Source organism: Lepisma saccharinum, chromosome 3 (assembly GCF_977018435.1).
Source record: "Lepisma saccharinum chromosome 3, izLepSacc3.1, whole genome shotgun sequence".
Classification (NCBI taxonomy): Eukaryota; Metazoa; Arthropoda; class Insecta; order Zygentoma; family Lepismatidae; genus Lepisma; species Lepisma saccharinum.
The window spans coordinates 138,682,269-138,710,049 of NC_139231.1; the positions used below are offsets into that span (position 1 = coordinate 138,682,269).

At 35.9% G+C, this 27,781-nt stretch overlaps 2 protein-coding genes across 5 annotated transcripts in view; both read right to left on the reverse strand.

Moving 5' to 3' along the window:
- Positions 1 to 27,521, reverse strand: LOC145985449 (mitochondrial amidoxime-reducing component 1-like). Of its 2 annotated transcripts, none has more exons than XM_083119509.1 (7): positions 27,430 to 27,521; positions 10,024 to 10,259; positions 8,128 to 8,301; positions 4,798 to 4,975; positions 2,723 to 2,925; positions 1,415 to 1,489; positions 1 to 554 (listed from the first exon to the last, which is right to left on the reverse strand). In XM_083119509.1, the coding sequence occupies exons 2-7, from the start codon at positions 10,248 to 10,250 to the stop codon at positions 425 to 427; spliced, it is 987 nt and encodes a 328-aa protein (XP_082975635.1). In that variant the 5' UTR covers positions 10,251 to 10,259; positions 27,430 to 27,521; the 3' UTR covers positions 1 to 424. The 2 variants fall into 2 exon arrangements, with proteins under 2 accessions (XP_082975635.1, XP_082975634.1); XM_083119508.1 differs by lacking the exon at positions 27,430 to 27,521 and adding an exon at positions 20,238 to 20,373.
- The window catches only part of LOC145985448 (mitochondrial amidoxime reducing component 2-like), a 15,246-nt gene continuing 14,897 nt past the window's right edge, over positions 27,433 to 27,781 (reverse strand). For all 3 annotated transcript variants that reach the window (XM_083119507.1, XM_083119505.1, XM_083119506.1), the window contains exon 7: positions 27,433 to 27,662. In XM_083119507.1, coding sequence (XP_082975633.1) covers positions 27,530 to 27,662 — 133 coding nt within the window. In that variant the 3' untranslated portion in view covers positions 27,433 to 27,529. The remainder of the gene's footprint in view (positions 27,663 to 27,781) is intronic.

Below are 27,781 nucleotides of genomic sequence, written 5' to 3' on the forward strand. Positions count from 1 at the left end.
TAGGTTCTGGATCATTATTTATTGAAAATAATACAAAGACTTTGACTTTCAACATGATTCCAAACAAAATTGAAAGCAAAAAGCGCAAGTCAGGAGATCTTATCCTATATTTAACTGTATGTTGAAGAGGAACAGCTACACAGTTCACTGTAAATTAAGCCCATTAAATTTAAACTGTATTAAAATTTGGATGCACCACTTACATAAAAAAAGACAAAAGATATTTCTCGTAACTCTTGAAGTACATAATTCTTCCTTGGTGAACTTTTAAGACAGGAAATTGTTCCTTCACTATCTCACAGCTATAATTTCTCTTGATGAAAGGAACTTGGCGACATCTGGTCCAAGCGTTTCAAGGTGGCAGACTGGAAATATACTTGGAGCAGTTGATGCATTTTGGAGATATTTATATTCTACTTGCAGTTCATTTTTCACCAATATGTACTGAATCTCCTACTTTGATGGTACCGGTTGAATGCAGACCCAGGTGAATGCCCATGAGAGGAGAATTGCCATCTGCCTTTCGAGCCTCAGGATCTGTGATCTGACGATACCTGGAAATATATTATTCAGTGCCTTCAAAAGGTGTTTGTGATACTTGCAGGCGGAGTCAGATATAAATGCAACCTGCCAACTCAAGCACATAGATTCATTTTACTTAAAATATTTGACAATTGCAATTAAAATAATTACATACTTTTTGTGACAGAATGTGTTGTAAAATGTCATTATACTGCCACACAGTATAAATTGGCCTCCTTGATGGTGCAACATCGTCGCCTTGTAATCAAGGGGTTCTAGGTTTGATATCCAGTGGAGGCACATGGTACAGTAGTTCGGATTCCACTTTAAACTGTAGGTTGTCCCAATTAGCCTTTCTGTGCATACAGTGCATGACTCAAACTCATACAAAGCAAAATCAGCTTCTTGGTCTTTAAAATTTTCAGCAATGATCATAATACTCATTTCCTAGTTCAGGGTTAATTTTATGCTGTGTAAATATATCTTAAGAAGTCTGAAGCCCCCTACAAAAAAAGTTTTCAAGCTTGCAATAAGTAACAAACATTCATTCAGTTTTTAGTATATCAAAATTCACCTCAACTACACACTGGAATACATTTTTGAACTTACAAATTTGTAGAATTAATTATGATTTTGTGATCATCAAGTAGAATCATGAAAGGATTGCCAGCCCCCGTGGCAGAGTGGTTAGCACATTGCACTATGACGCCAGGGGTCCCGGGTTCGAATCCTGTCCTGGGCATGGATGTTTGTGAGTGTCCATTCATCAATTTCATCATATCGTCACCACTGTTTATGTGTCTCATCCAGAAATGTAGTTGTTAAGCAGTATGCATATGTCAGTAAAAAAATGCTCTGTAGATACACATACTTCAATGCAGTGAGTACTTACGTCTTCAATGTCTCCAGAGGCTCTCTGTTTGGGTCCTTAATCCCATTTACAGGATCAATTGTAGTAAACAAACACCTAAGAAGATACACAACAAAATTAAAATGTAATGAAATAAACACACACTGTTCAAATTCTCTGAGAGTTACTACCAAGCTGGTGTCTATAATTTTCTATTCAAATACATATTTTCTGTAACAAGTAACAGATGTGAACAATGTAGCAAATTTATCTTAGCTCTTATTCGAGTATCAAAAGGCTTGGGGCTCATATGAAAATATTTGTTGGGAAGTTATGTTTTAAATATCACACGTAAAAATAGCATTGGTGGTGAAAGTTCTTGAATTACTAACTTGATTGTTTATTGGATGGCAATAAAAGACAGACTGGATGACCAACTGAATTTTACTATCTGATTCATAAGTGTGGACAATTTTCTAAAAGGTGTTTAGAAGTATAAGATGAGTTTTGTTCCAGTTTCAATGGCCATCTGTGAACAAGTAAGTTTATTCATATTTCAGATAAGACACACATGTCGAGTTGTTTGGGTTCTTCTGGCTGTACCAGTACACTCCTACTTATTACCACAAACATTGCCTCATGATATTGTCACGAGCTGGAAATAAGATGCTATATCATCAAAAATGCCAGCCAGCTCCCGGGTGACGGAAGGTCACTGGGGAAAGTCTTAAGAGAGCAACTAAGGCAAGCAGTGGGTTTTATGTGGTATGAAGTGTGTCCATGTGGAGGTTGGGTAGTGCCCAATGTAGACACCATCAATGTACCACACGGCGCTGCGATGTGACAGCCGACAGACCAGAGCAAGTACAGTGATGACATTAGCATGGAAGTATTAGTGTTTAGTTGTCCTAATCTGGCTCGACTTGTTCACCCCTTACCTATTTGGCCTGTGCATAATTTGCTGAAGAGCAATAGAGCACTAACGATTCTGCCTCCTCGCGTATAAATGCAACCTCTCGCAGCCAAGCAGTTAAGCAAGGGATGCACTTGATCACCTGCTGACATATTAAATAATAATAATAAACACTCAGTTGTGAAGTTATCTATGGTGCCTGTTGGCTCATACAATAGAGCTGACTCTTACTGATGCAGGCAACAAACAAGAGTGATCCTTTCTATTCAGTGCTCAAAGAATTTCCAGTTCAAACTGTCATTTTCGACCCACATCATCGGTATCTTAAATGGAATTTTTGCACGTAAGCATTACTATCTGCTGAATTTCTGAGATTATACATTTCAGGAATACACAAAGAACATTGTAACACTTCACTCTAAGGACAAAAATATTACCTTGCACACGGCTTCACATTTCTGAAAATCGCATTTCCTATCTTGATCCAATCCCAACTGTCTTCCTCATATGGCATGGTACCTTTAACCACAATATTTGGTCTAAAATTGCCTGGGATAACTTTATTCTCCAGACGCTCATTCAAGTCATTAACAGATGATTCACAAACCAGCAAATAGCTTGTTACTTCTGAATAAATGCCCTGTAAAAGTAAGAAAAATACATTACATTTTTTTTATTCGCTTTTGTTAATTTTGCTTCAAAATTTCCTCACACACTCTGTAGAATGGAAATAATACATTACAGAGTGCTTCAAAATTGTGAAATGCAAACTTTTATTGCTTGTAACATGAAAACTGTAAGAGATATTTACACCATTTTTTGGGTATTATTACGAAGCACCCACATTTGTTCATTGGTTGAAGAAAGAAAGCATGATCAACTCAAAATAAGCCCAAGACCCTGAATCTCCTCAGTCCAATGAAACATGATGCTAAAAAAACAGGGAAATCATAAATCTTAACTATCTCACACCAATAATGCAATGGTAAGGTGTGAAAGATACTTTGATAATGTTTCATTCCTTGCTTGCCTCGTACATTTCATATTAAATGGAAAGAAGACATCTGATTGGTCCAGCATGTGAACACGCACATCTTAGGATAAATGTGACCAATCAAAAGCCCAATGAGTGCCTTAGCATGGTAAGTAACACGAGAGTTTATGCAGAAGAATGTCTGTATTAATGTGCATGTATTGAAACCAGTGGCGTAGCTTAGTGCCCTGGGGCCCCCCCTGCAACTAAAATATTGGGGCCCCCTTGGTAAAAATATATATATATATATATATATATATATATATACTATATCGAAAATACTACAACGTATATGTATCATCGATGACGTCAGAGGGTAACAGACATACAATGCAGTTAGCTACACCCCTTTGAAGTGTTTAACAATTAAAAGAAAATTGAACTACCTTGTCACACTACACTACAGCTAAAAATCGAAAATAATCTCACACATTTAATAGGTGTGAACTGTGGAGTATGTTGGAAATATGTGTGTTCTTATTTGAATATGAAAAGGCATGGGCCCCCTTTGAAAACATTTGGTGGGAAGAATTTAATTTTAAATACCACACACAAAAATAATATTAGTGGTAAAAGTTCATGAATTACCAAGTGTTCTTGTTTGTGTGGCATTTATCTTCCTACTGGATTCATAACTGCAGACAATTTATACTCTAAAAGATTCCACCACACGGTATATCTATAAAGGTGTGAGATGAGGGATTTTTTTTTTCCTATTTAGGCGATCTGCGAGTAAGTAAATTAATACGGCATTTCTGAGGGCCTACAGGTTAAGTTGCCAGGGCCCCTTTGATCGAGCCAGTATGCCCCTGCTTATTATCACAGACATTGTCTTATGAAATGTTCCTGGGAGCCTACTCGACCACCTTCCACATGAAAATAAATAAATAAATAGAACAGTCGTGAAGTTATTTGTGGTGTCCACTGACTCGTAAATTACAGTAACTCTGTTGATACATATTCTAAGTTCTCCGATCGGACGTTTCTATTTAGTGCTCACCTCAGTGAATTCCAAGTTCAAATTTTGTCATTGCTGACCTACATTTTGTCTATTTCGTATTTTAAAAAAATTACCGACAGTGTTAAATTTCTGAAATTATATAAAATTTCAGGAGCGCAGAGAAAACATTGCGGGGCCCCTACACTCCGGGGCCCTCCCGCATTGCGGGAGCAGCCGCTATGCCACTGATTGAAACAGTGTTGTAACTATTTTGCATGAAAGTTTGTATTTATTTTCTCTATGACAAGTTTCAAGAACACTGACAAGTTTTGAAGTAAGCATAAGTTACATTTATATTTAAACAAAACTTGACTAATAAAGACACTCTCGACTTATATCTCTTGACAAAAACTAATTGTCTTATTCTTCGAGCATCCAGTCTGAATTCCTCAATAAGATGATTATTCAATGTGAAAAAATATGACTACAACCTCTAATTAGATGACAAATAATTATAATCAATATTAAAACATAATTACCACATCATTCCAAGTGTACTTAGCGTGTGCTTTGGAGTATTGTTTTTTGTATGTTCGAGGAATTTCACTTTTAGAACAACCCAGCCTCAGGCCTTTGCTCTCCTGGAAGATGTATTTAGACAGCCATTCAGCAGCAGGCTCACCACAATCAAACACTTCCACAGTACCTCCCCAAACACTGAAGAAGACAAAAAAACAATGTAAACTGATTTGATTAATTTCCATAAATACGAGGGAGAGTCAAACGAAAACCTTAAAAGTCGGACAAGAATGATAGGACAGACTGTAAACAGCTCAAATTTACATGAGGTATCAACTGTTATTTACAAAATGACCTCAAGGCTGCAACTCTGAAAAAGTGAGCTTCACAACACCATTGTTGTCAATTTAAAGATGGCGCCTCCTGCATACACTTGCACAAGCGAGGAAGAGTGGTTTCTTGCTCTCTGGAAGCCTGAAACTCAGTTTAATAGCAACATATCGCGAGGCCCCCATCCGTTTCTTTAAATCTCAATTTTAATCGGTACAAAATCTTCAGGATACACCAGCAGATTGTCACATTTAAATAATAATAATAAACTAGTGACGAAAAAGGATATATAATAGCATGCAAGGGAGAAATTTACACTTGGCAGAGGTAGTCTTGTAACACACTGCTGGAATTTTCTTTAACCAAAGTAGTAGTAATATGTAGTACCTTATAAAGATATCCCGAAATATCCTTAAATATGCTAAACTTTTTTTAAAAAAAAATCAGAAATGCAAACTAAGAATTTTTTAATATAACATATATTAATTTTAATGAGTTTCTCTTTGTTTCCTCATTTCAAAATTTGAGGAATGTAAATATCACAAACCATGGCACGAGAAGAAAATATCAAAGGATGCACATAAGTTGTCGGTAGAGCAAGGAGAAGGGGGAAGGCTAAACCACAATCCTGCAGCCGCCAAAATATCTAGCTATGAGGCTGGCTTCTCCACACCATTGATTTCAATATCAACAAATCTTAAAACAATAGTAATTTGCCGCAAGGGTGGAATCTTTGGTAGAGTCAATTGGTACAGTTAATTTGACTTTTAAAAAATATATAGCCATTTTCACTTTGTTGCACATTAATTGTGCCAGTTAATTTTGAATTTCAAGACTTAGATGATAATTGTGAATCTCGTTTTTGTTGTATACGTCTGAAATGTTCTTGTAGTATTAAATATTTGATGCAGCAGCATAATAAAATCATCAGGCACGCGGCTGCAAGAAACAAATTTAGGTCCCCTACGTAGTCAGATTCTTCCAAGAAATGTAAGTAATTACTTTGAATGACTAATTGGGGCTACACTTACATTAATAATTATACAAATCGAACCTCTACCTGCAAATTTTCATACGAGTGACTAACTTGTGGATCCAGTTTTACCAGTTGTAGATTACAACTTATATTTCTTTGACATTTGTGTACTCAAAAGAAGAAAATACAAATACTTAACTTATCCCTTCCCCTGCCCCCTTGACTTCTTACCCAGAAGTTCTTGGCTGCAAATGACATTCTTACTTCACAACATCATTAGATCTTACCCTTTCACATTCAACAGTAAGATTACCGAGCCCGCTAAATTTGGCCTGAATCATAGTACTCTACACTAGCTTCCAGGAGTTCTTTGTAAGTTTCAATTTTGAAGAGTACGAAACAGGGTACAGATAACACCGGAAGCTGTTGTAGAATTTGCCGAGGTAATTAAGGATGTTTTTGACATTGAGTTGAAAACAACGCAAGCATTTAAATGTCTCACACCTTGCAGTTGGAGGTGTTTTATTGTTAACATATTAAAATCGGGATTGCAAGGTCGAAAGAAAGAAGAAAAGGCAAGATAAACTGATTTTTATTCAAGAAAAGAATAGATTAATAAAAATGTCCAAGCAAGTTATCGTCAATTGTTGTGTAAATGTTTCTTTCACATAAGAAATACGACAATAATTTTTACTTTTTTCCAGACCCCTTAGGCTTAGGTCTGCCTGCCTATATGTTACACCTCTGATTTGACACATTCATTCAAATTATAACGTTTAACTAGAATTTATAGTAAGATTAGAACAGAATGTTTTAATTTTATTATCCACAAAAATTAGCCTTTTCCATCTATTTTTCTCACTTATATTTATTACATTTTTCGTATCAACCCCATGGGACGCGAGGCCCTGGGCGGTCACCCACCCGTTGCTACATTACTGCTATAACATTCTGCAGCAAATGAAAAAACAATGTGTCTATGCATGCTTACCACAGGAAGTTTACAAATACAGGAGGAAGTTTGACAATGGCCTCAGTCTGCATGCGGATGGGTGGAAAGACAATCGCGGTGGCTCATAAGTGACTGAACACAGATTCCAAATATTCTTCTTCTTGAATATGCAAGCACTATAAATGTCAGCAATGGGTCTATGCTAAAATGCAGCAAACTTGTGCAACTCAATATGCAGAAACCTACTACTTAAAAAAAACAAGCAAGACACAGATGAAGGTTTTCATTTGACTCTCCCTCGTACAATGTAAAAATTCTGTTGTCCAATAACAGTAAATAGGTGCTCAACTATTTCCAAAATATATAATTTCTTATGTGTTTCTACATAATATAGTCTTATTTAATTTCTGTTATGTGGCTATATTTGTTTCATGGTCCGACTGCTATATGGAGACCCAGCATTGATTCCCAGGGGGTACAGCTTGAAATATTTCCAGCCATTTACCTGCATAGAGTGTCTCCATGTTTCACCCAGCCTCTAATTTAGAAATGAATAATTTAGTAAATAAATAAAAAAATGTTTTCATTTTGTGCACTAAGAACATAAGTATGGAATGTGCTATATATGGTACACTGGGCATGAACTATACTACCTTACCTTCTGAGGAATGTTTTCCTGTTCAACATAACATCTGTACAGAATGCAAAATATGGACACATACTAGTAATGGCCTCTCAAACTAATAGGTTTTGTTACAATGAAACTTCTGAAAACAGCTCCTTCTTGGGCAGATATAGATATCCAACCCTTTACTCAGTACATAAATAACTCAGGTATTGGAGTATTGGTATGGAATGTAGTTTAAAATTAACTCCATGCTGTTGAAATGTGAAATATCAAATTAAACAGCTTCTTTCATATTCCATTCTCACAGCAGTATTCTCAATAATTTATTTTATGAATGTTTATGTGACAGAGTTAGTGGAATGATTCTGAAAATATTGCACTGTAATGAACAGAATGAAAATTACTTTAAGGATTAATACTATATTTTCTACTATGTGCACTTGGAATAATAATAATAGACTTACTTGCATTTCACCTCTTTCCCCAGTTCATTTATATTCACTGTGAGTGGAGGCATTTCAGGAGCATTCAAAACATAAACATCCTTGCTCTTGGATTCAGTTGTTATTAACACCACATCAGGAAACTTTTTACCTGACAAAATGTTGCATTTATCTTCATCATATACAAGGAAATACCTGAAATAATGTAGTAAGTCAAGTGGTGGCAGTAAATTTTGACACAGCCAGAAAGTTTTTTATAGATGACATACATTTCATTTTATGGTAACACGATTAAGCCTTGCTTCCATGTTAGAAAAACACTAAATATTAGGGATGGGACCGATTAATCGGTACTCAATTGGTATCTGCCTATATAGGCATATCGGTGTATGGGTAAAATTACCGATTATTTTACATATCCGATATATCGATAAATATCTTATAATTTACTGCAAAATTCTGTCATTTTGTTGTAATTTTTAGGGATAATCTCCATGCCCTACTTTCTAAAAAAGTAAATGTCTAAATATTTAAGTTCTTTTGCACTGCAGTCACCTCGAAACACACATTTATTAAGGAGATCAATGAACATTTCAGGTTTTTCAAGGACCATTTCTAATTTTATATCAAATCGGTAGAATATCGGTTATCGGTATCTGTAAATTTTATATCGGTACTTTATCGGTATTGGCCAAAATTTCATATCAGCCCATCCCTACAAAATATGCTAACCAAGGCAGTTTTCATTTACCTCAATGAGTATCTACCTGGCATCATAGGGCCTCTCTACATTTCAGATACTTTAAAAGCTGCAAATCTAAATTGTACTGGAGTTGCTGCACCAACATGAAAGATTCACAACTCAGAGACTGTGATTGATTGAATGAATGAGGTGGTGTTTTAAGTCCACTTTATGCACAGTAAGGGTAATTGGGACAAAACCTACAGTTTAAAGTGAGATCCAAACCACTATGTGCCTCCACCAGGAATCAAACCCGGGACCCCTTGATTACAAGCAGACAATGCTAACACTGCGCCATCGGGGAGGCTCAGAGAGTGATAAACATACAAATATGCAATAAATTGATTGGTTTATTTGACTTGCTTACTTCATCGCGAAGATGAGGATAAGTGGGGATATGATGAAATTGATGAAGAGATACTCACAAAAAACATCCATGCCCAGGCCACGATTCAAACCGGGGACCCCTGTCATCGAAGAGTGCTGTGCTAACCACTCCACCCCAATATGCAAGTTTGAGTTGCTGCTTTAAGTACACTTTATGCACAGTAAGGCTAATTGGGACTGGACCTACAGTCTAAAGTAGGATCTCAACCACTATGTGACTCCACCGGGTATCGAACCTGGGTCCCACAAACTTAAAGAAATACTAAGTAACAACCAACAAGATATGTGATATTTTGCAATAATTTAAACTATCTATTAGCTGCCAATTACTCTGAAACTACTAGAGATAAGTAAAATAAATATAACATATGGACGATGGAAAGATCTATAAAATATCAACTGTGTGCAACATGGTTTACAGTTGTATTTTCAAGTTAACAGTCAAATTATTTGATACCTATTCACCACTCAAATTATTGCATAAGGACAACATTTCTTGAAATCTGAGACTATTCAAGTTGTTCAATTTTCACCTATGCTGTGATATGTCTCTTTTAGTGTTAATTTTTGTAAAAGATATTTGCATAACCATCATTCTCCTCTCAAGATATATGATACAAAAGGGGGAGGGTTTATTATTGAAATCAACTACTTTCTAAGCAGGAACTGAATGGAAATTGTAAATGTTATGTGTAGGTGTGCAAGCAACATAAATTTCAAGCTATTATTTGTTCACACATCATGAAAATTATAATCAAATATGCTTCTAATTAAATTGCAGTTCTAACCTGTCTCTCAAATTTCCAAATTTCAGTCCAATTTTTGTGCATTCAGCTTCATCGACCTTAGACCCTTTACCAGACTTCAACGGGTATAGAACTAGTTCAGAGATTTTCCCAACTTCACGCCATTTAGTGGGTTTCCTTATTCGACGACGTTGCCACCAAAGAGTTACACCAGCAGTCATAAGTATGGCTGCCACACTTACTCCAAGTGTTGTGTTGTTTACAACCATAGATAAAAACTAAAACAAAAAAAATTATAAAACATAAACGAAGACCAAATACCCATACCTACAAGGTCAATAGACTTTCAAGGTATTTAGTGTTAAAATTTGTCAAGCGTTACAGTATTAAAATCTTGCATAAATACAATATATGATCCATAATAAGATCCTCTTGTTCACAAGTAGCATCCTAAAAAACAACACACTGCCTTCGATACAAATTATTTTGCTCCTCAGAATGATATAAACAATACTAAAAATAGTATAAAATTAGTTAAAAAACCTACTTATGTAAGTGAGTATACAATTGTCGAAGAACGACGTTTCAGGGTACAACTGCCCCCTTCATCAGGTTCACAATTCCTTCTAAGCACTAAAATATAATGCTGCGTTCAGTGGCGGCTCGTGGTGAACCAAAGTGGAGGGGCGACAGCTCATAAATTTGCTCTACTTGTAATGTGAGTTTAATTGATTAATTTCGTATATAACAGCCAACATGATAAGAAATTGATATATTCATCTTTACCGAATATCATGCTTTGCACGTTTGCACATATTATGATAAATTAATAATTATTTAACAGTAATGCAAAGATTACGAAAGATGGAAGAAGAAATAGAGTTCTAACAGATTTAGTTGTTTGTTTTTTAACTTAACAGAGGGGAAAATTGATAAGCACAATGACGAATATTTACGTGCATTGAATGTGAAAATTTGTAGTAAAAATGTTACACAAAAAACGTTTCCTGTCCAACATGACTAATTGATATATGAAATAGGGCAACAAAGTAAATATTTCACTGGAAAGGTGATATCTGCGTTACCAGAAGCTCAAGCTCTACAGTAAAAACTTCAAACTTACCAGAAATCTTCTTCAGACATGCTTGTTCACCAGAAATCATCTTCAGACATGCTTGTTCTAGATTCAAATTCGGTCTAGGCCGGCCTAGGTTTTTTATGTTTATTTTATTCATCTAGACTTCTGGGAGAAAAACTTCGCACCAACAAGTTCTCCACATAGCTCATCGCAACAAACGCACAACTACAGCACACTACCGAAAAAGCTTCACTTTTCCATGGAAAACGAAGAAACAACAAGCAAAGAGAATCGAGTATTTTCTTTGCAACAAGTGTCAATGCTATTGTCTTCCCATGCAGTCATTTTATTGCCTCGGGGTTGCCAGACAATTTTGCCAAATTTTCAAAAATTCGTAGTACACAGGTTTCTGTAGCGGCTCTTGGTGAGTTTAGATGACTAGTTTCTAATTTATTTAACAGCCGGCTTGAAAAGAAATTGTGAAACTTTGTCGCACTATCAGGGTTTTTTCAAAACGTGCTAATCAAAACATGTAATTAAATCTAATTTTGTGAGTAACACGAAGCTCTAGCTGACTTCCGTGGCTATAAAAAGCCATGGATCCTGGGTTCGAATCCCGGCCTGGACATGGGTGTTCTTTGTGAGTGCCCTTCCATCATTTAATTATCACTTATCCTCATCGTCGTGATTACCGAAAAGTAGCAGAAAGCGACGGTAAATAACAAATATCAAGCACCTGTCTGTACTTTTTCAGTTACCGATATTTTCTTTCCTCATTGGAAATTGCATTATTTATTGCTCTATGGAATACAGAATGATTTCTTTCGACGGTTGGTAATTTTCTTTCTTACGTTAACTTCATTGCTTCTGGCAACTCTTCATTGTTTACCGTTCTCCGGAGAGAGGGCCAGTTTTGCCTAGGGGGTTGGTTTCGGACGACAAACCCTCCGTCCTCCCAGCCCATTCCCAGCCACAGATTCCGCGCGTGTTATTCCGCCAGTTCCCTCGCCTCTTACCCCTCGCGGCAGCACCTGGAAATGCTCTACGTCTCGTAAGGTGGGAGGACGCCGCCCTGCCAGATTTCTCTCGAAGTTCCGTATTCCCTCGCACGGTGGCCTGCAAACTTCGCAATTGTCGCGGAAGAATGAATACAGAACCGACTAACCAACGATCTATAAGCAACGGAATATTTGTAATTCAGACAATGTAAAATATAATATATAAATGTTAAAGTAATGTTTGTTTACTTGTGATTACACTTGGCAGTGCGGCGTCCGTATCGTCCTTATGAGCGGCCGCCCCTGGCTGCGTTGTAAAGTGTAATATGAGGATTAGGTAGGGGGTTGCTTTAAAAACACTTAAAAACAGTCCTTTACATATTTCGATTTAAAAAATCCCACTATTTTTGTTTATATTATAAAGTGAGTAATACGCACCAAGCCACAATATGTTATATTCTCAGAATGATATCAATATCAATATTAATATGGTTATTCATCATTAAGCATTACAATAAGCATTACAATATTGCTTGGCACAAATATAAAACATAATACAAAAATAGTATAAACATACAAATATAAGACATAATACAAGAATAGCATATATATCTAAATATAAAACTCAATACAAGAATAGCATAAACAAGCCTACATATATAATAAATACATAGGGTGAGTATGGAGGGAATAGTATTGCGCATATTAAAAGTTCTAGAAATTTAAATCATCTTTTGAGTGCAGAATAAATTCATCTATTGAGTAGAAAACCTTTTCTCTTAGCCAGTCTTGCAGAACCTTTCTAAATTTTTCAAGAGGTGCATAGTGGGCTGTCCCTGGCAGCTGGTTGGAGAGTTTTATTCCCATGTGTTTGTAATTATTTGTACTTTGCTTAGCCTGGTTGATGGTGTGTCCAACTTATAACTGAATCTTGTGTTGTGTCTGCGTACAGTGTGTCTTATGTTGAATTTATGAATATTTTTTTTGATAAATATTATGCAGCTAAATATGTATAGGCATGGAACAGTCAGGTTTGCATGAAACAGATTGGTTGAATATTCCAGCCATATTTCTTACTGCCTTTTTCTGCCAAATGAATACATTGCCAGCAGTTGACGAGTTACCCCATAATAAAACCCTGTATGTTAAATGGCTATGAAAAAAAGCATAATAAGATTGCACCAACAAATTTTCACTTACACAGGATCTAAGTTTATTTAATAAAAAGATGACTCTGGCCAGTTTGCGGCATAATTTGTTTGTTTGCACATCCCACGATAATTTTGAATCTAGATGTAGACCAAGAAGCTTTACTGAGGTACATTCAATGTCCTTATTTAGGGTGAAGATTATTTTCTCCGTTTTGTTTTGATTAATAGTCAATTGATTAGTTTCAAACCAGAAAGTGGACTTCTCTTCTACTTCTTCGTCCAGTTCTTCAAGTATGCATTTATTATTACCAATTGTGAGGAAAGTAGTATCGTCTGCATACAAAACTCTTTTATGGGATATGAAGCTGGGTAGATCATTTACATAGATGTTAAAAAGGAAAGGACCAAGAACAGAACCTTGGGTAACTCCACTTTCAATATTTAGGAGATCTTATTGTTTACTGTTTATACTGACCCTCTGCTGTCTATTTGATACATACGATTTTATGAGAGAGAGTTCAGCTTCTAGGATACCATAAGAGCGTACCTTTTTTATCAGCATTTGCTGTGAAACTAAATCAAAAGCCTTACTTAAGTCAATAAGCGTTGCACTCACAGAAAGTTGAGATTCAAAAGCATCCAGTACTGTTGCGACAATGCTTTCATTTGATTTTGTGGTAGATGAATGAGCTCTAAAACCATACTGAGCATTTGTGAGTAAATTATTATTTGAAAAACACTTATCTAGCTGAATTTGTATGCAGTGTTCTATAATTTTTGATAGAATATGCACAAGTGATATTGGACGGTAATTACTTGGATTGGACTTATCTCCCTTTTTATGTATTGGAACAACAACTGAGACTTTGAGACGTGTAGGGAAACACCCACTGTCAAACATACAATTAATAATAGTAGTAAGTGGGTACTGCATAATGTCAATAATTCTTTTTATAACAAAGTTTGATAAACCATAGAAATCCTCAGATTTTGAATTGTTTAATTTTTGTGTTGCTTTAATAATATCCATTGGCTTAACTTCATACCGTCTGAATCCAGGCAGATTACTACTATTGTCATGTGATATTGGTACACCATTTACATCGCCATGGATACAATCTTTTGCAGCACTGATCCTTTTGGGACCACAGTTTCCAGACTTAAGAAAGAAGTCACAAAATTCGTCTGGGGTAATTATTCTCAATTGGTTTGTACTTCACTTTGCCTAGCTCAGTTTTAATAATATTCCAAGCTGCCTTACATTTATTATTGGAATTATTAATGAAGTGATCGTTTGCGGCAAGTTTGGCTTCTTTTATTTTTGACTTATAAATGCTCTTAATTTCAGATATCTAGCCTTATTGACCTTATTATTTTTATATCCATAATAATACATCATGAGTTGTGTTTTTAATTGAGTTATTTGAGGAGTATACCATTCACGTAGGTGCTTTTGTTTTCATTTTGCCTTAATTGTTTCTTTCTTAAGGACTCTGGGGCAGCAGTCTTTGTATATTTTGGAAATAGTGTTGATAAAATTGTCGAATGCCTTGTCTACATTTGCACAAGAATTAATTAAGTAAAACAAATCAATTTATTTTAGTTTGTTTCTCAGTGTATTCAATCTGTCATCATTAATTAACCTAGCAGACTTGATCTGGGTATGTGTATTGTTCAGAGGCATATCAGTATTTACTTTGAACCACAGGCCTTTATGATCTGATAAGTAAAATATATTAAATATTCCAATTTCATAACTAGATTTACCTAGATTTGTTACAATGTTGTCTAAACATGAGTCTAGTCTTGTTGGTTTATCATTTGCACAATAATAGTCGAGTGATGTTAACATATTCAGTTATACAATTGCCTAGGACTGGCATGTTGGATATCAATATTGATATCTCCAAGAATTATTATTTTGTGTTTACTAAATTCTTTATCAAGGTGTGAGATAAGGTTTTGTAAGTGCTCAATAAAAAAATCTATACTGCTTTCAGGTGCTCGATAGATGGAGATGACAATTATTCTTAAATATGGTAATAGTACTGCAGCAACTTCAAAACACCATTCTACACAAAACTGACTGACATCTAAAACTGATAAACTAATATCTAAATTTTCATTGACATATAATGATAACCCTCCATGATTCATGCTCAATCTGCAATAACCAGTCATAAGCCTAAAACCTGGTGGCTCATACATTTGTAATTCTCCATCCCGTAGCCAATGTTCATTAATACTTAAAATGCTGTGTTTTATTTCCCCCAATTATTATTTCTAACTTATTTCTAAGAGATCTTATGTTTAGGTGAAGTAACCTAATACAATTCCTATTGCATTGTGGTATAGATTGTGTAAATGGTAATGATGACGGAGTCAGTTTCTGTACTGACTCAGACATTATGAGTTTCCCTGATTACTTGCAATACTTATAGCTATGGACCGACACAAATTTCTTTTTCCGTTTACATTATAATGTAAGCCATGCATGGTGAAATTTTCTGTTGTTATTTGCTTTTATTACCTTTGCATAGTCTATTTCATTGATGAGGTTTTCACTTTGTCTTCTTAATCTCCTTGTTTACTATTGATCATTCTGGGAGGTCATGTCTTACAGGAATTTGTATTACATGCACATTTGTGTTCTTCAGGATGGCAAGTTTTGTATTTAGTTCCTGCAAATACACCTCTGATTCATTGTACGCTATGTCATTTGTACCACCAATTATCACAATATTATCCTCCTTAGTAAAGTCTGAACATAGTTTCTTACAATCATCTAAAACATCTTTTAGTTTTGCACTTGGTTTTACAATTCACTTACCTCACAGTTTGGCAGATACTCAGATAAAAGATTTGAACAATTTCTTCCATGACTGTCACTTAATATCAGTACTTTGGGTTTTGCATTCTTTGTTTTCTTATTTGCTTTCGTTTTCTTTCCTTCTCCCAGTCCATTGATGATGTTTGGTTGTTGCTTGAGATTGCATTTCTCTTTGAAAATTCTTGTTAACCCTAATCCAGTGATATTCTCCAATGCTATCTGGTTTTTAGTAAACCAACTTTTTCATATACATCGAAATTGAGCAAAATTTGAAGTTGTTAGATATCTCTTTCTTGTATTAATTGCATGCCTACATTGGTGTCTTATTTATATTATATCTAATTAATATACATGTAATCAGCGGCGTGCATTCGGGATATGCAAGGTACACACTGCGTACCCACAACACAGTAAGAAAAAATAAACATTTTTTTGTCTTCCCCGAACATGAAAATTCAACAATTATCGCTCCGAAAGCAGTTCCACTGCAAGAAATTCCGATTTCCGCACGAACACGCTGCTGCCTTCCTGAAGGCAGTCCTGAATGATCCCGATTGTGACTTCGGTACCCACCCGATCCGCGTTCCTGCCGATTTCCGCAGAAAGACGCTGTTTCTTCTGCTTGGTACCCTAGAAATTCGGAAGGTAACCCCATTGGCCCATATCAGCCCCGACCACGTGTTTGGGTCTGCCCGCGCTTACCCTCTCTCTCACTTCTTTCCCGGTTCTAAGCATCGAAGGTACCCAAGATTTTGACAGCGTATGCAGTGTTGACAGTAGTCAACATATATTTTTTTCTGGAATGCTTAGCTTACTAGCATTTAGCAGCCACGCGTAGATAGATCATTGTTGGGTTGCAATAAAAATACATTATAAAAAGTGATACAGGAATCAGAGAGGAGGGCAAGAATATGTAGTGGTGGAAGATCATATTTAATATACGCGTAAACTATCACTTATAAAATATTTATGTGAGGTTAAAGTTACACTAGCAAGTTTTTTTTTTCGTATAGGGAGGTGAGGACCAGAATGGACTGTCACTGTGTCGAGGGGAAAATATGTGAACAATTTGCAAGTTTCGCACAATTCTCAGAGTATGAGAGTATCTGTTTATCTCCTTTCGGGATATACATTTCCTTTGAGTTCCATAGCATGGGTGTTGATTGTTGACCCGATGATATGAATGAATGATAAAAGAAAAACATAATGAAACACAATGCTTACAATGGGATTCGAATGAGCCCCCCTCCCTCCCGCCAGACATTGCAAAGTGATGTACGGTAGTTTAGCTTTTGAAGTGTTCTGGGATGTATGCTGACGTATTTTCTACTTGTCCTTAATTATCTCCCTTCTACAAAATACTTTGTCGACTGGCAACTCCGATTCATTCGTCCACAAGAACGCGTGGTTTTCGGGCATAGCGGACCGGACACAACGTACTGTGGGAGGTAGACTTTTGCTTTCTTCTGTTGTGTGAAATTTGCAGCGAGTGTTTCGTTCATATTATTTACATTACAGGATCTCTATTGTTTGTCGGTGCTGTGAAGTGATAAAATAGGGGGACCGGGAGTTATTGATGACATTCTGGAGAAGGGATTTTCGGCATTTACGAAAAAAGTGTAAATAATCCGAAATGGAAGGTCTGTTCCTCAGTTGGAAGAATTGTTTCAGGCAGGAGTTGTGAAGGATGGTAAGCAGTATATTAGGCATTTTGATTTTTGAGAAAAAGCAAAAATATCTCTACAGAGTGATTGACTGAGTATAAAAACAGTGAAACTTTATTGTTGGCCTTATTCGTTGGTTTCCTCTGCGAAAGGTGTTGTGAAATAGTAGAGGATACTGAAATTTATCAAATTTATTACATGAAATTTGAAAGGACGGAAAATGATTATGCCATTTCCTTCCCGTTCAATGTTCATCGCACTGCATGAAGGAAATAATCGCAGTTGGATTGTTGGACTCTTACGTAGCTACTATCAGAATATATTTGCGAATATAAAATATCATACATATATTTTACCTCGTTACATTTGCATATTGATACAAGGATGAGAAATTTCTCATTAAAAAATTGACTTTCTGAATAACATGATGGGCAGGGAGGGGGGGGGGTTCTGGCCCCCATAATCCATTTCGGTGGCCCATGTTGCGTACCCTAGTTTAAATGTCACTGCACGCCACTGCATGTAATAAATATATTATGGGTGGGACAGATTAATCGGCCAATATATGGATATCAGTGTACTGGTAATATTACTGATAATTTTACCAATCCGATATGTCTATCTATAAATATCTCACAATTTTGTGTCATTTTGTTATAATTTTTAGGGATATAAACATATAATTTTAATTGTGTACTTTTATAAAGTAAATGTCTTAATATGGAGCTGCTTTTGAATTGCAAAAGCTTAGTTTAATTGGTAATGTACATTTATTAAGGAGGCCAATGAAGCAATTGGAATTTTATATCAGATTGGAAGAATATTGGTAAATTTTATATCGGCACTTTATACAATATTTATACAATAAATAAGAATTATTGTGGTAAACCAGTTGAAATTTTCAGAATATGCCACTGCTCTGATCTTAAGGAATCTGCAACGTGGAGTTGGACAGTATGGAAGAAGATTGTATCATCAATAAAATGAAAATAAAAATTTGACAACTTTTGACCTATCTCACATTTGTTTGCAGTGATTGTAGATAAAAAAAAAAAGGTAAAGTGTTCCCCTGTGCATAGCACCACGCCATGAAGGCGTATGGAGGGTGTGGGGGTAACGCCCCACACTTTCTTGATCCGGTCGTGACTGGGGGTGATGTGATCAGCATCACGCCCCTGACTGCCTTTAACCCCCAGGTACCCATGTTATTCGACGCTGGGTAAGCGCCGGGGCCGCTTCCACCGTTAGAAAAGTTCCCGGATTTGAACCGGCCGGGGATCGAACCCGGGACCTTTAGCATGGTAGTCAGATGCGTTACCGACTGAGCCACCGTGGCCATTATTGTAGATAATCATGCTATCTTGGTTGTGCAAAAAAAAAAAAAAAAAAAAAAAAAAAAAAAAAAAAAAAAAAAAAATGTACTGGCAGTAAAGTCTTCTTAAAGAAGTCACTGTATGGTATGAAACCCCTTCGTTAGAAAGGAGGTGGAAAAATTTGACATTCAATAAGCAACATCCGCAAACTGCTTTTCTGGTGATAAAAAATTACAAAAATCAAGCGATCCCATGTTTGATGGAGGCACACTGGCTTAGATTGCACTTTAAAACTGTTAGGTCCAGTTCCGATTAGCCTATCTGTGCATAAAGTGGACTTTAAAACTTCTCTGCGTGCTTACACCTTCTTGTGTGTCTCATCCACGTGTGCCGAGTGCCCCTTTACAGCCTCAGCTTTTATCAATTTGTTAGTGACTTAAATTTTTCAGTGTGATTTAATTCGTTCTTGAAAATAAGTTTTTCTCCATAATATTTGTTTTACTTAAATTTTTAGTTTTTCTTCTTGAATGAGATGTGTAAAAGTTAATAACAAAATGTAATATCTATGCATTTCAGTACAAACTGTGTAAAATGTAAAAAAAAAATACAAAACAGTTGTGCTGGATATTCACTCATCTGGTGGATGGAATAGAAAAGTCTCCCCGAGGAGGAGGAGATGGTAATGATGGTGTAGTAGCAGTATGGAATCGCATTGATTTATTTATATTAATTACAATAGTTATTATTATCGTATGGTAATAATAACCATAATATTAATTATTATTATAATTTCTACTATTCAAGTTTAATTAACACCCACGTGTGGTCCTCAATATTTCATTTTGATAGTCGAGCAGCTCTGGCTAGAAACTGAAATGACCACGACTGGCTTCTAGTTTTACTAAAGAAAATGATGGATTATTGATTGATTGATTTGGTGTTTTAAGTCCACTTTATGCACAGCAAGGCTACTTGGGACTGGACCTACAGTTTAAAGTGGAATCCAAACCACCATGTGTCTCCACCAGCCATTGAACTTGGGACCCTTTGATGACAAGACAACGACGCTACCATTACACCATCGGGGAGGCCCCCAAATTGATGGATTATGCGAGTTGGATATATAATAATTACAGAAAAAGCTTGACTCCTCCTGAAATGAAAATGAAAAAATGCAACACTGAACAAGTTCTGTAATAATACGTGCACATTTTTTTCTTACTTTTCTCCACACGGTGTGTTGGTAGTTTGTAAAGAAATAAACCTTTCCTGCAGGTGTAAATTAGATGCGAGATAAATTCTGCTACTCTCTCACTATCTAACTGCTGACCTTCAAACTGTTGATATCTTCACATGAGGACACAACATTGCATCATATCAAGGGCTTGATTATTTACCCAAGAATTGGCACCATGCCAACAAATCTTTAAGTGTGTGTGTGTTTCTCTTCAATCATTTACATGAACTCTGATACAAGTTCATTTCTGTTGACGTACATGATAAAGCACAGGATTGTGTATGAGGGGTAGGGCGGGCATTTGCCCCCTCTAATATCTGATAGTAGCTACAGAAGAAACAGTTCATACAGGAAAAATCTCCAAGGAATATCCACAAGGTTCAGATATGATCCATGGATATGCCATTCTGGATATCCTGAATATCAAACAAAAAGTGTGATAATGAATATCTGACATTTGATTGTGCTCAAAATTAGTGAATACATTTTTCGTGATATCACATTCAATATATTGTAATAACTAGAGCCTGGAAGTTCAGGCATTTATTTTTGTTAAAATAGGCAGGAAAAAGGCATTTATAATGTGGTAAATAGGCACTAAAAATGAAAAAAAAGGCAAAATAAACCGAAAAAGGCACATTTAGAAGTCGCTTACTTTTATATATAATTTTGCCGTTAAAATCTAAATTGGGAAGAGCATTTCAATTTTCTCCGTCTTGATTGCACATAACTACAAGGTGTTTTTTAAGTTCTCAACATTCATTGATAGTCGTCTGTCAGAGAGAATGTTTTTCATAATAGAAAATGATCTTTCTACTTCGACAGAAGTTATTGGAGCATACATATAACAAGCTAATGTAGCTGGACTCATTTTGGTAACAGCATTTTCACCTTTTAGAATATCACAAATTGTTTTCAATTGTTTCAAGTCCTCATTTGCACTCACTACCCGTTAGCACTTTTCCGCAACAGCTGACCCCTTTTCTCCTGGCACTTCCATCATCTGCTGCATAGATTCCTCGAAGATTTTCATGGATGCTATAATTGTAATTGTCTCTGGCAATGCACCATAATGTGCAAAAGTAAACTTGAATAGCACAGGAGTTTTTTCACTTCACGAATTGAAGCCGCTTCATTTTCTGGAAGAGCATCGATCACCTCACTGATTTTTTGAAGGTTGTTAGCATAATATATAGCTGTTGATATCCAGGTTCCCTATCTCATCAAGACTGGTTGCTGAGGTAAACTAAGCTCAATCGCAACTTCCTGAAATTTTCGGGTTCGAGAGGGAGATTTCAGAAATATTTTCTTTGTGTTCGAAATCAACCTGTCCACTTCAGCAGTCAATCATGCACAAGAAATGTTAACCGAAAGGCAATATCCTGACTCAGCATGAAATACTTTTTTCTCACACTTTTCTCCTTCAGCAATGTTGAAACATGCGTGAGTTCAATATTACTTAAATAAGGCAAAAATTATTCACATAATAAACGGAAGAAAAATAAATGCCAACAACGTTTTTTGGGAGAAAAATAATTCATATACACATTGTTTTTTAAAAAAATGTCAAATTTCATTGAAAAAGGCAAAAAAAGGCATTATAATTAAAAATAGGCAGTGGGGTCCCAAATAGGCAAAATAGGCAAAATGAAAAGGCTTCCAAAACATTCGAAACAACATAAGAAACGTATATCCGGAAAAATTTTATCAATATATGCAGTAGATAAAAAGAGGCATTTTGCCAAACTTCCGGGCTCTAGTAATAACAATATCAATGGTTTCATGAACATAAGGTTATGGGAGCCATTATAATCTTTCTATTGCAGAGAGAATGCTTATGTAGTAAAGTATACTTTATAGAAATTTACATATAATAAAACCAGTTACTTTTGCAAACGAGATAGATTAATGTGCTGTGAAGCATGAAGTTTAAGTACTAAGAATATCTTCTTGCTTTTGTTACCTCATTGTAATGTTTAATCTGCAGAGGAATGGGTGTTCTTAATATCAGTTTATAAGCATATAGTGTAGAGCAACTCATTTATGATGTCATGTAGACTTGAAACAAACACAAGGTCTGCCATTGGCTGGACTTCTGAGCTGGATGAGTAAAGAGTTTGGAGTGGCAGAACCTTGCTGACTGGGAGACACGAAGGACATACCTGACTTAGGCTGAGAATACTGTATCTCCGTATATTTCCTTTTTGGCCTGCATGGCCTGGTTGTGATATGCCTAGTATTTGTATATACATAGACCTCTCATAGATATTCTACCGGTTTAAAAATTGAAATTTAAATAAGGGTAGATTGCTCCGCATCATGTTGGCTTTGGAGGGTTTGGGCAGGTTTTCAGTGCACTCAATATAGCCTCTATCCTTACAGACTAATGGACTTACTGACTGTTTGACCTCATTATGTGTTATCCCTGTTAAACGAATGGATATGGATGGGGAGATTTCTTCTTGATATTACTGTTGAGTTACGAAAAATGAGGTTTTTTGTTATTTAAACATGTAATGGATTTTGGATGTTAAAGTTTAAGGAAATTATAGTTAAACAAGGTGCGTAGATAAGTTAATCCTGTCTCACTCCTTATTTTAATATTTTAAGGAGAATTAAGAGTTGTAAGGGATTACAAGTTCCAATTGGTAAAAGCTGCGAAATAACCAGTGTTGTAGAGAGTTAACTTTTCTCTTTCCGTGCATTACTTTTCTACTAGAAACTGCTACAAAGACAATTATGAAAAAGTATTGATATGTAAAACTGGGTATTATAACTACCCCCTTTCCCCTTTAATGTTCAATCTTCACTTGGAATACCCTCAACAATACAGGGTATCTACTAAATGTGTTTTTAAATTCCAGGTTTTTTCCGGGTTTGTCCACGTCTATTTATATTATTTTCCAGGTCTATATTTTTTAAACAAAAAAAGTTGTTATTGTAAATAACCCCTACCAGAAGGCCAGTTGAGAAAAATTTGCAGTAACTAACAAAAGCAAGCCGAGTTCTCACCCTTATCTGCCGTGTAATTCATATCCCTTGATAGTCGTATATCTTTTACATTTTGTTTTTAATACAAAAGTTCTAAAAATTATTAATTTAAATTCTAAGCATATGTTAATTTATAGAATTACATGTTACTGCATATTCTTCTTGGATGGGGAATGGCGTTACCTTATTTTTACAAAATTTACTCATACAAATTTATTCATAAAATATATTCATACAAAATGTACTTTGCGCTTGTACAATAATTCTGTAAGTAACAAAAACAATGTGTTCAGATTTGAGTTCTTCGAGTACAACATATTCTAGTATAACTTTCTTCCTTTCCTTGACATTTAAAAATATTACCAGCAGCTATAAATGAAAGCATATGTTCTCATACATGTTCACACACTGTGTAAGGCAAATACAAATAACAAATTGCAGAACAAAACCTAATTCTTTGAGTACAACATCAAAACATTTGTTCTCAAGGGCTGTAGAGGGGTAGTTTGTCATACCCAGGACCAAGCTTTTACTGACTTTCTCAAAATTAACGAAGAAATCCCTTGAATCGTAGCATTCCCCCAAAATGCAAGTGGAGGCAGTGACAGACTCTGCTCAGGTATCCCTGTGGTCGCCATCCACGTACTCACAAAACATAAGCCCCTAGTGGACATTTGTAGTGAAAATGGTAACTTTGAGAAAAATTACTTTTTTTTTTTAATTACCTTCTTTTCGCAGATGACTAAGATTTTCAGAGAAATATCCACTTCCAACGATACTCATCTTCTCCAGAATGACATAACGTTTTTTTTCATGGTGCCTGACATGGAAACTTACATTAAATCCTGAAAATGTACTACTCTCACCATCTCTCTCAAAAAGAACCTGTTAAAGTCATCTTATTCCATCTTTGGCAATAACATCAAAGCAGTATCCTCTCAAAGACCTAGGCATTGTTTTTGACCAAAAACTCACATTTGAAGAACATATTACAGGCACGACAAAAAAAGGCTATGCGTCTCTTAGGCTTACTGTACCATTTCACCGAAATTAGTGACATCTCAGCCCTCACCTTGTACTTCAAAACATTCATTTCCCCAATAATAGAATACTGTTCTCCCGTCTGGTCCATGGCATGTCACACTCAGCTCTCCAGAATCTATTCTGTTCTTAACTTTTTCCTTGCTATAGTTCGTTACAGGGTTCCCTCATTACGCAATTTTTCAATGCCACATCTCCTGTCCTTTTTAAACTTACAGACTCCCTATCAGTGCCGTTTACTGAATGATTTTAGGTATCTTTACAAAATTGTGAATGGCAAAATCCGTTGCAACACGCTCCTCCAGGAATTCCACTTTCGGGTGCCTATGCGCACAACACGCAACACAAATCTATTTTACACAAAAAAGCCTAGACTGGAAATAAAAAAAAGATCGCTCTTGCACAGACTTCCCACTCAATGTAACGACCTCCCATCATGTGCTGATGTATTTTCTACAGAGTACGCCTTTCGGTCAACCATCAGAACATATGTTGCTAAATAGTATTTAATTGTGCTATCTTGACTTATTTATATTAATATTTTGTATTATTTTATTTTTGTTCTTTTCATTGTTATTGATTTCAGTGTAAAATGGCTACGTGCTGTATCTGAAATTTTCTCAATAAATGAATAAATAAATAAATAAATCCAGGTTTTTGGTTAGATTCCATGCTTTTTCCAGGTTATCCAGGTACAAAAGTAGATTCCAGGCTTCCCAGGTCAGTAGACACCCTGCAATATAAATCAATATGCAAAAGCTAGATAGTTCCCCTCATCACCATCAATATTCATTCAATCAGCACTTGGAATGCCCTCGATAATTTACAACTAAATATTGACATGCAAAAGATGGATACTGTCCCCCTTTAACTTTAATGCTCAATCTCTCCTTGGAATACCTTTGAAAATGTAACCCAATATGGAAAAGCTTTATATTGTCCCCCTAATCTAATGCTCAATCCCCCCAACCTGAAATACTCCCAACAATTTATGATTAAATACTTTCATGTTTTTTTATTTGTAATTTTGGGTGCGTCAGCACTTAGGCTATTTTGCACCTGTCACATTATACATGGTCCAGCCCCTTACCATAACTAAAATATATATATAATAAAACATAACTGTAATGTCAGAGGACTAAAATATTCTTACTTTGATTAAAAGCTGAGGCTGCAAAGGGGCACTCACACATAAGAACAAAACACACACAGTCCTACAAAGATTGTAACTGGCCGTAGGTTCAGATGCCAGAGCCCCTTTAGACTGCAAAATGCAGTCCAGGGTGTACTACGTGGCAGTGAGGTTGACAATTGGGTGTATTATGTACAAGGGTCACTCCTTACACCCCATGACTAAATACTGATATGCAAAAGCTGGATATTATCCCCCAAAATAATACTCTCTCTCTCTCTCTGTGTCCTTTGACATTATTCAAGTAGCTATTAATATAAAATAATAACTAATAAATGATGACATATTTAGCTTCCATATAACACTGAATGAATTATACAATCAAATTTCCATTGCAGAAAATTCCCCTCCGAACTTATGTGGACACAACCTGCATTCTATAACTTCCTTGGGCGCATCCCTGTTTTAATCCGATTGATTAACTCAAACCAACAGTCTTGTATATTTTTCTTTGTTCTGCTATAGTCTGGTTGATATGAAGTGTAACGATCTGAAAAAATTTGAACTTGCTAAATGGTGTCTGCTAGTGAACTGTTTTTCTACAGAAAACAGGAAACAAATGCCCCCCCCCTTTGTTCCCCCTCTCTGAATTATTGAGGGGTATGTATCCTTCATTTCTCTGCTAACAACATTAATTCTAAGATATCAAAGAGTTCAATGTATATTGATTGTTTGACAATGATAGAGAAATGAATGTGAGAAATGAATGTACCATACCAATTAGATTTTCAATAGTGTAGCAAGATAGTACCACATAGACCTTTCAGTCTACTAAATAGTATCCTTGCATCTCTAATAGTTTTCAAGTAGTTAATGTGTATCAATTTAGTTTGACTGTTTAACAGTAGAAATACATGGGCCCGGGACTGGTTGATCAAGACGAACATCACATCATGTCACATAAGAGTTCTTTTAAGTCATTGAATTTCAAATTTATAGTTTGAATAGTTGAATATCACAACATATAACACAATCGATTTTGATGTCTTAGAGATAGGCTGGTTAATCGTTATAATTTATGACAAGGTTTAGATCAACTGATGTCTGTTAATGGACAGCGGTGATTGAGTAAATTTATATTGTTTTGAGTAACTATTTTATAGCTCTCTCAATTCACCAACATTTGTGTTTGTAGCTCTGGCAAATATGAATTCATGTCCTTATATCATTAGATCTACTAAATCAAGAATTAGATGGGCAGGCCATGTGACATGAATGGGACAGGAGAGAAGAGTTCACAGAATTCTTGTAGGGTAACCTGATGGTAAGAGACTGTAGGAATGAGGCCAAGACGAAGATGGAGGGATAGTGTTGAGATGGACCTAAAGAAAATTGGTAAGGATGGAAAAGATTGGATTGATCTTACCCAGGACAAGGACAGATGGAAGACTTGTGTCGCTGCAGCCATAAACCTTTGGATTTAAGAATGCTAGATGGTAACTTAGTTATCATTTGTTGTTACTAAATAAAAGGTGTGTACTACTGATTAATACAATCTTGATTTGTGTGTCTATAATTGAAGTAAATAAAGGAAAGTGTCCCACTGTGTTTTGCACCACACTGTGAAGGGGATGTGGAGTTAGGGCCCCACACTTTCTTGATCACGGCCAAAGGAGGGGGTGATGTGATCAGCACCATGCCTCTGGCCAACTTTACCCCCAGTGTTTCCTCCAGGTACCCACTTTATACGACGCTGGGTGGGTGTCGGAGCCACTTGGACAGGTGGAAAAAATCCTAGTTCTCCCACACCAGGGATCGAACCCAGTTCTCTCGCATGGTAGTCAGATGCCATAACGACTGAGCTACGGTGGCTCATTTCTAATTTTAAGAATTATTATTGCACTTTCAATCATATTTAGTTCGTTGCTACATTGTGAAGTGCAGGATATTCTAAATAATATTTATTTGTTTCTTTAATGTGACATGTTTATGTTTTGGTAAGTAAATTATTACCAGTTAGAGTTGAAGATAACTTTTATTGCATCAGTTCAAGTCAGTATGTCTCATTCACATAGCTTCACATGAAAGTTTATTATAAATGTTAGTGGTTGATTTACACTACTTCTCCAACAAATACTGTGTCTCCAACTTTGATACTCCCTGCTGAATACACTCCCATGTAAATTCCCATAGCAGGAGATGTTCCATTTACTTTTCGGGCCTCAGGGTCTGTATACTGACGATACCTGGGAGAAAATACAAAATCACTCATCACTGTTTACACACACACATACTTCCTTAATATTATGATATAACAGTTGTGTATTTTATTAACATTATCTTTGTTAAAAATGCTAAAGTTGCT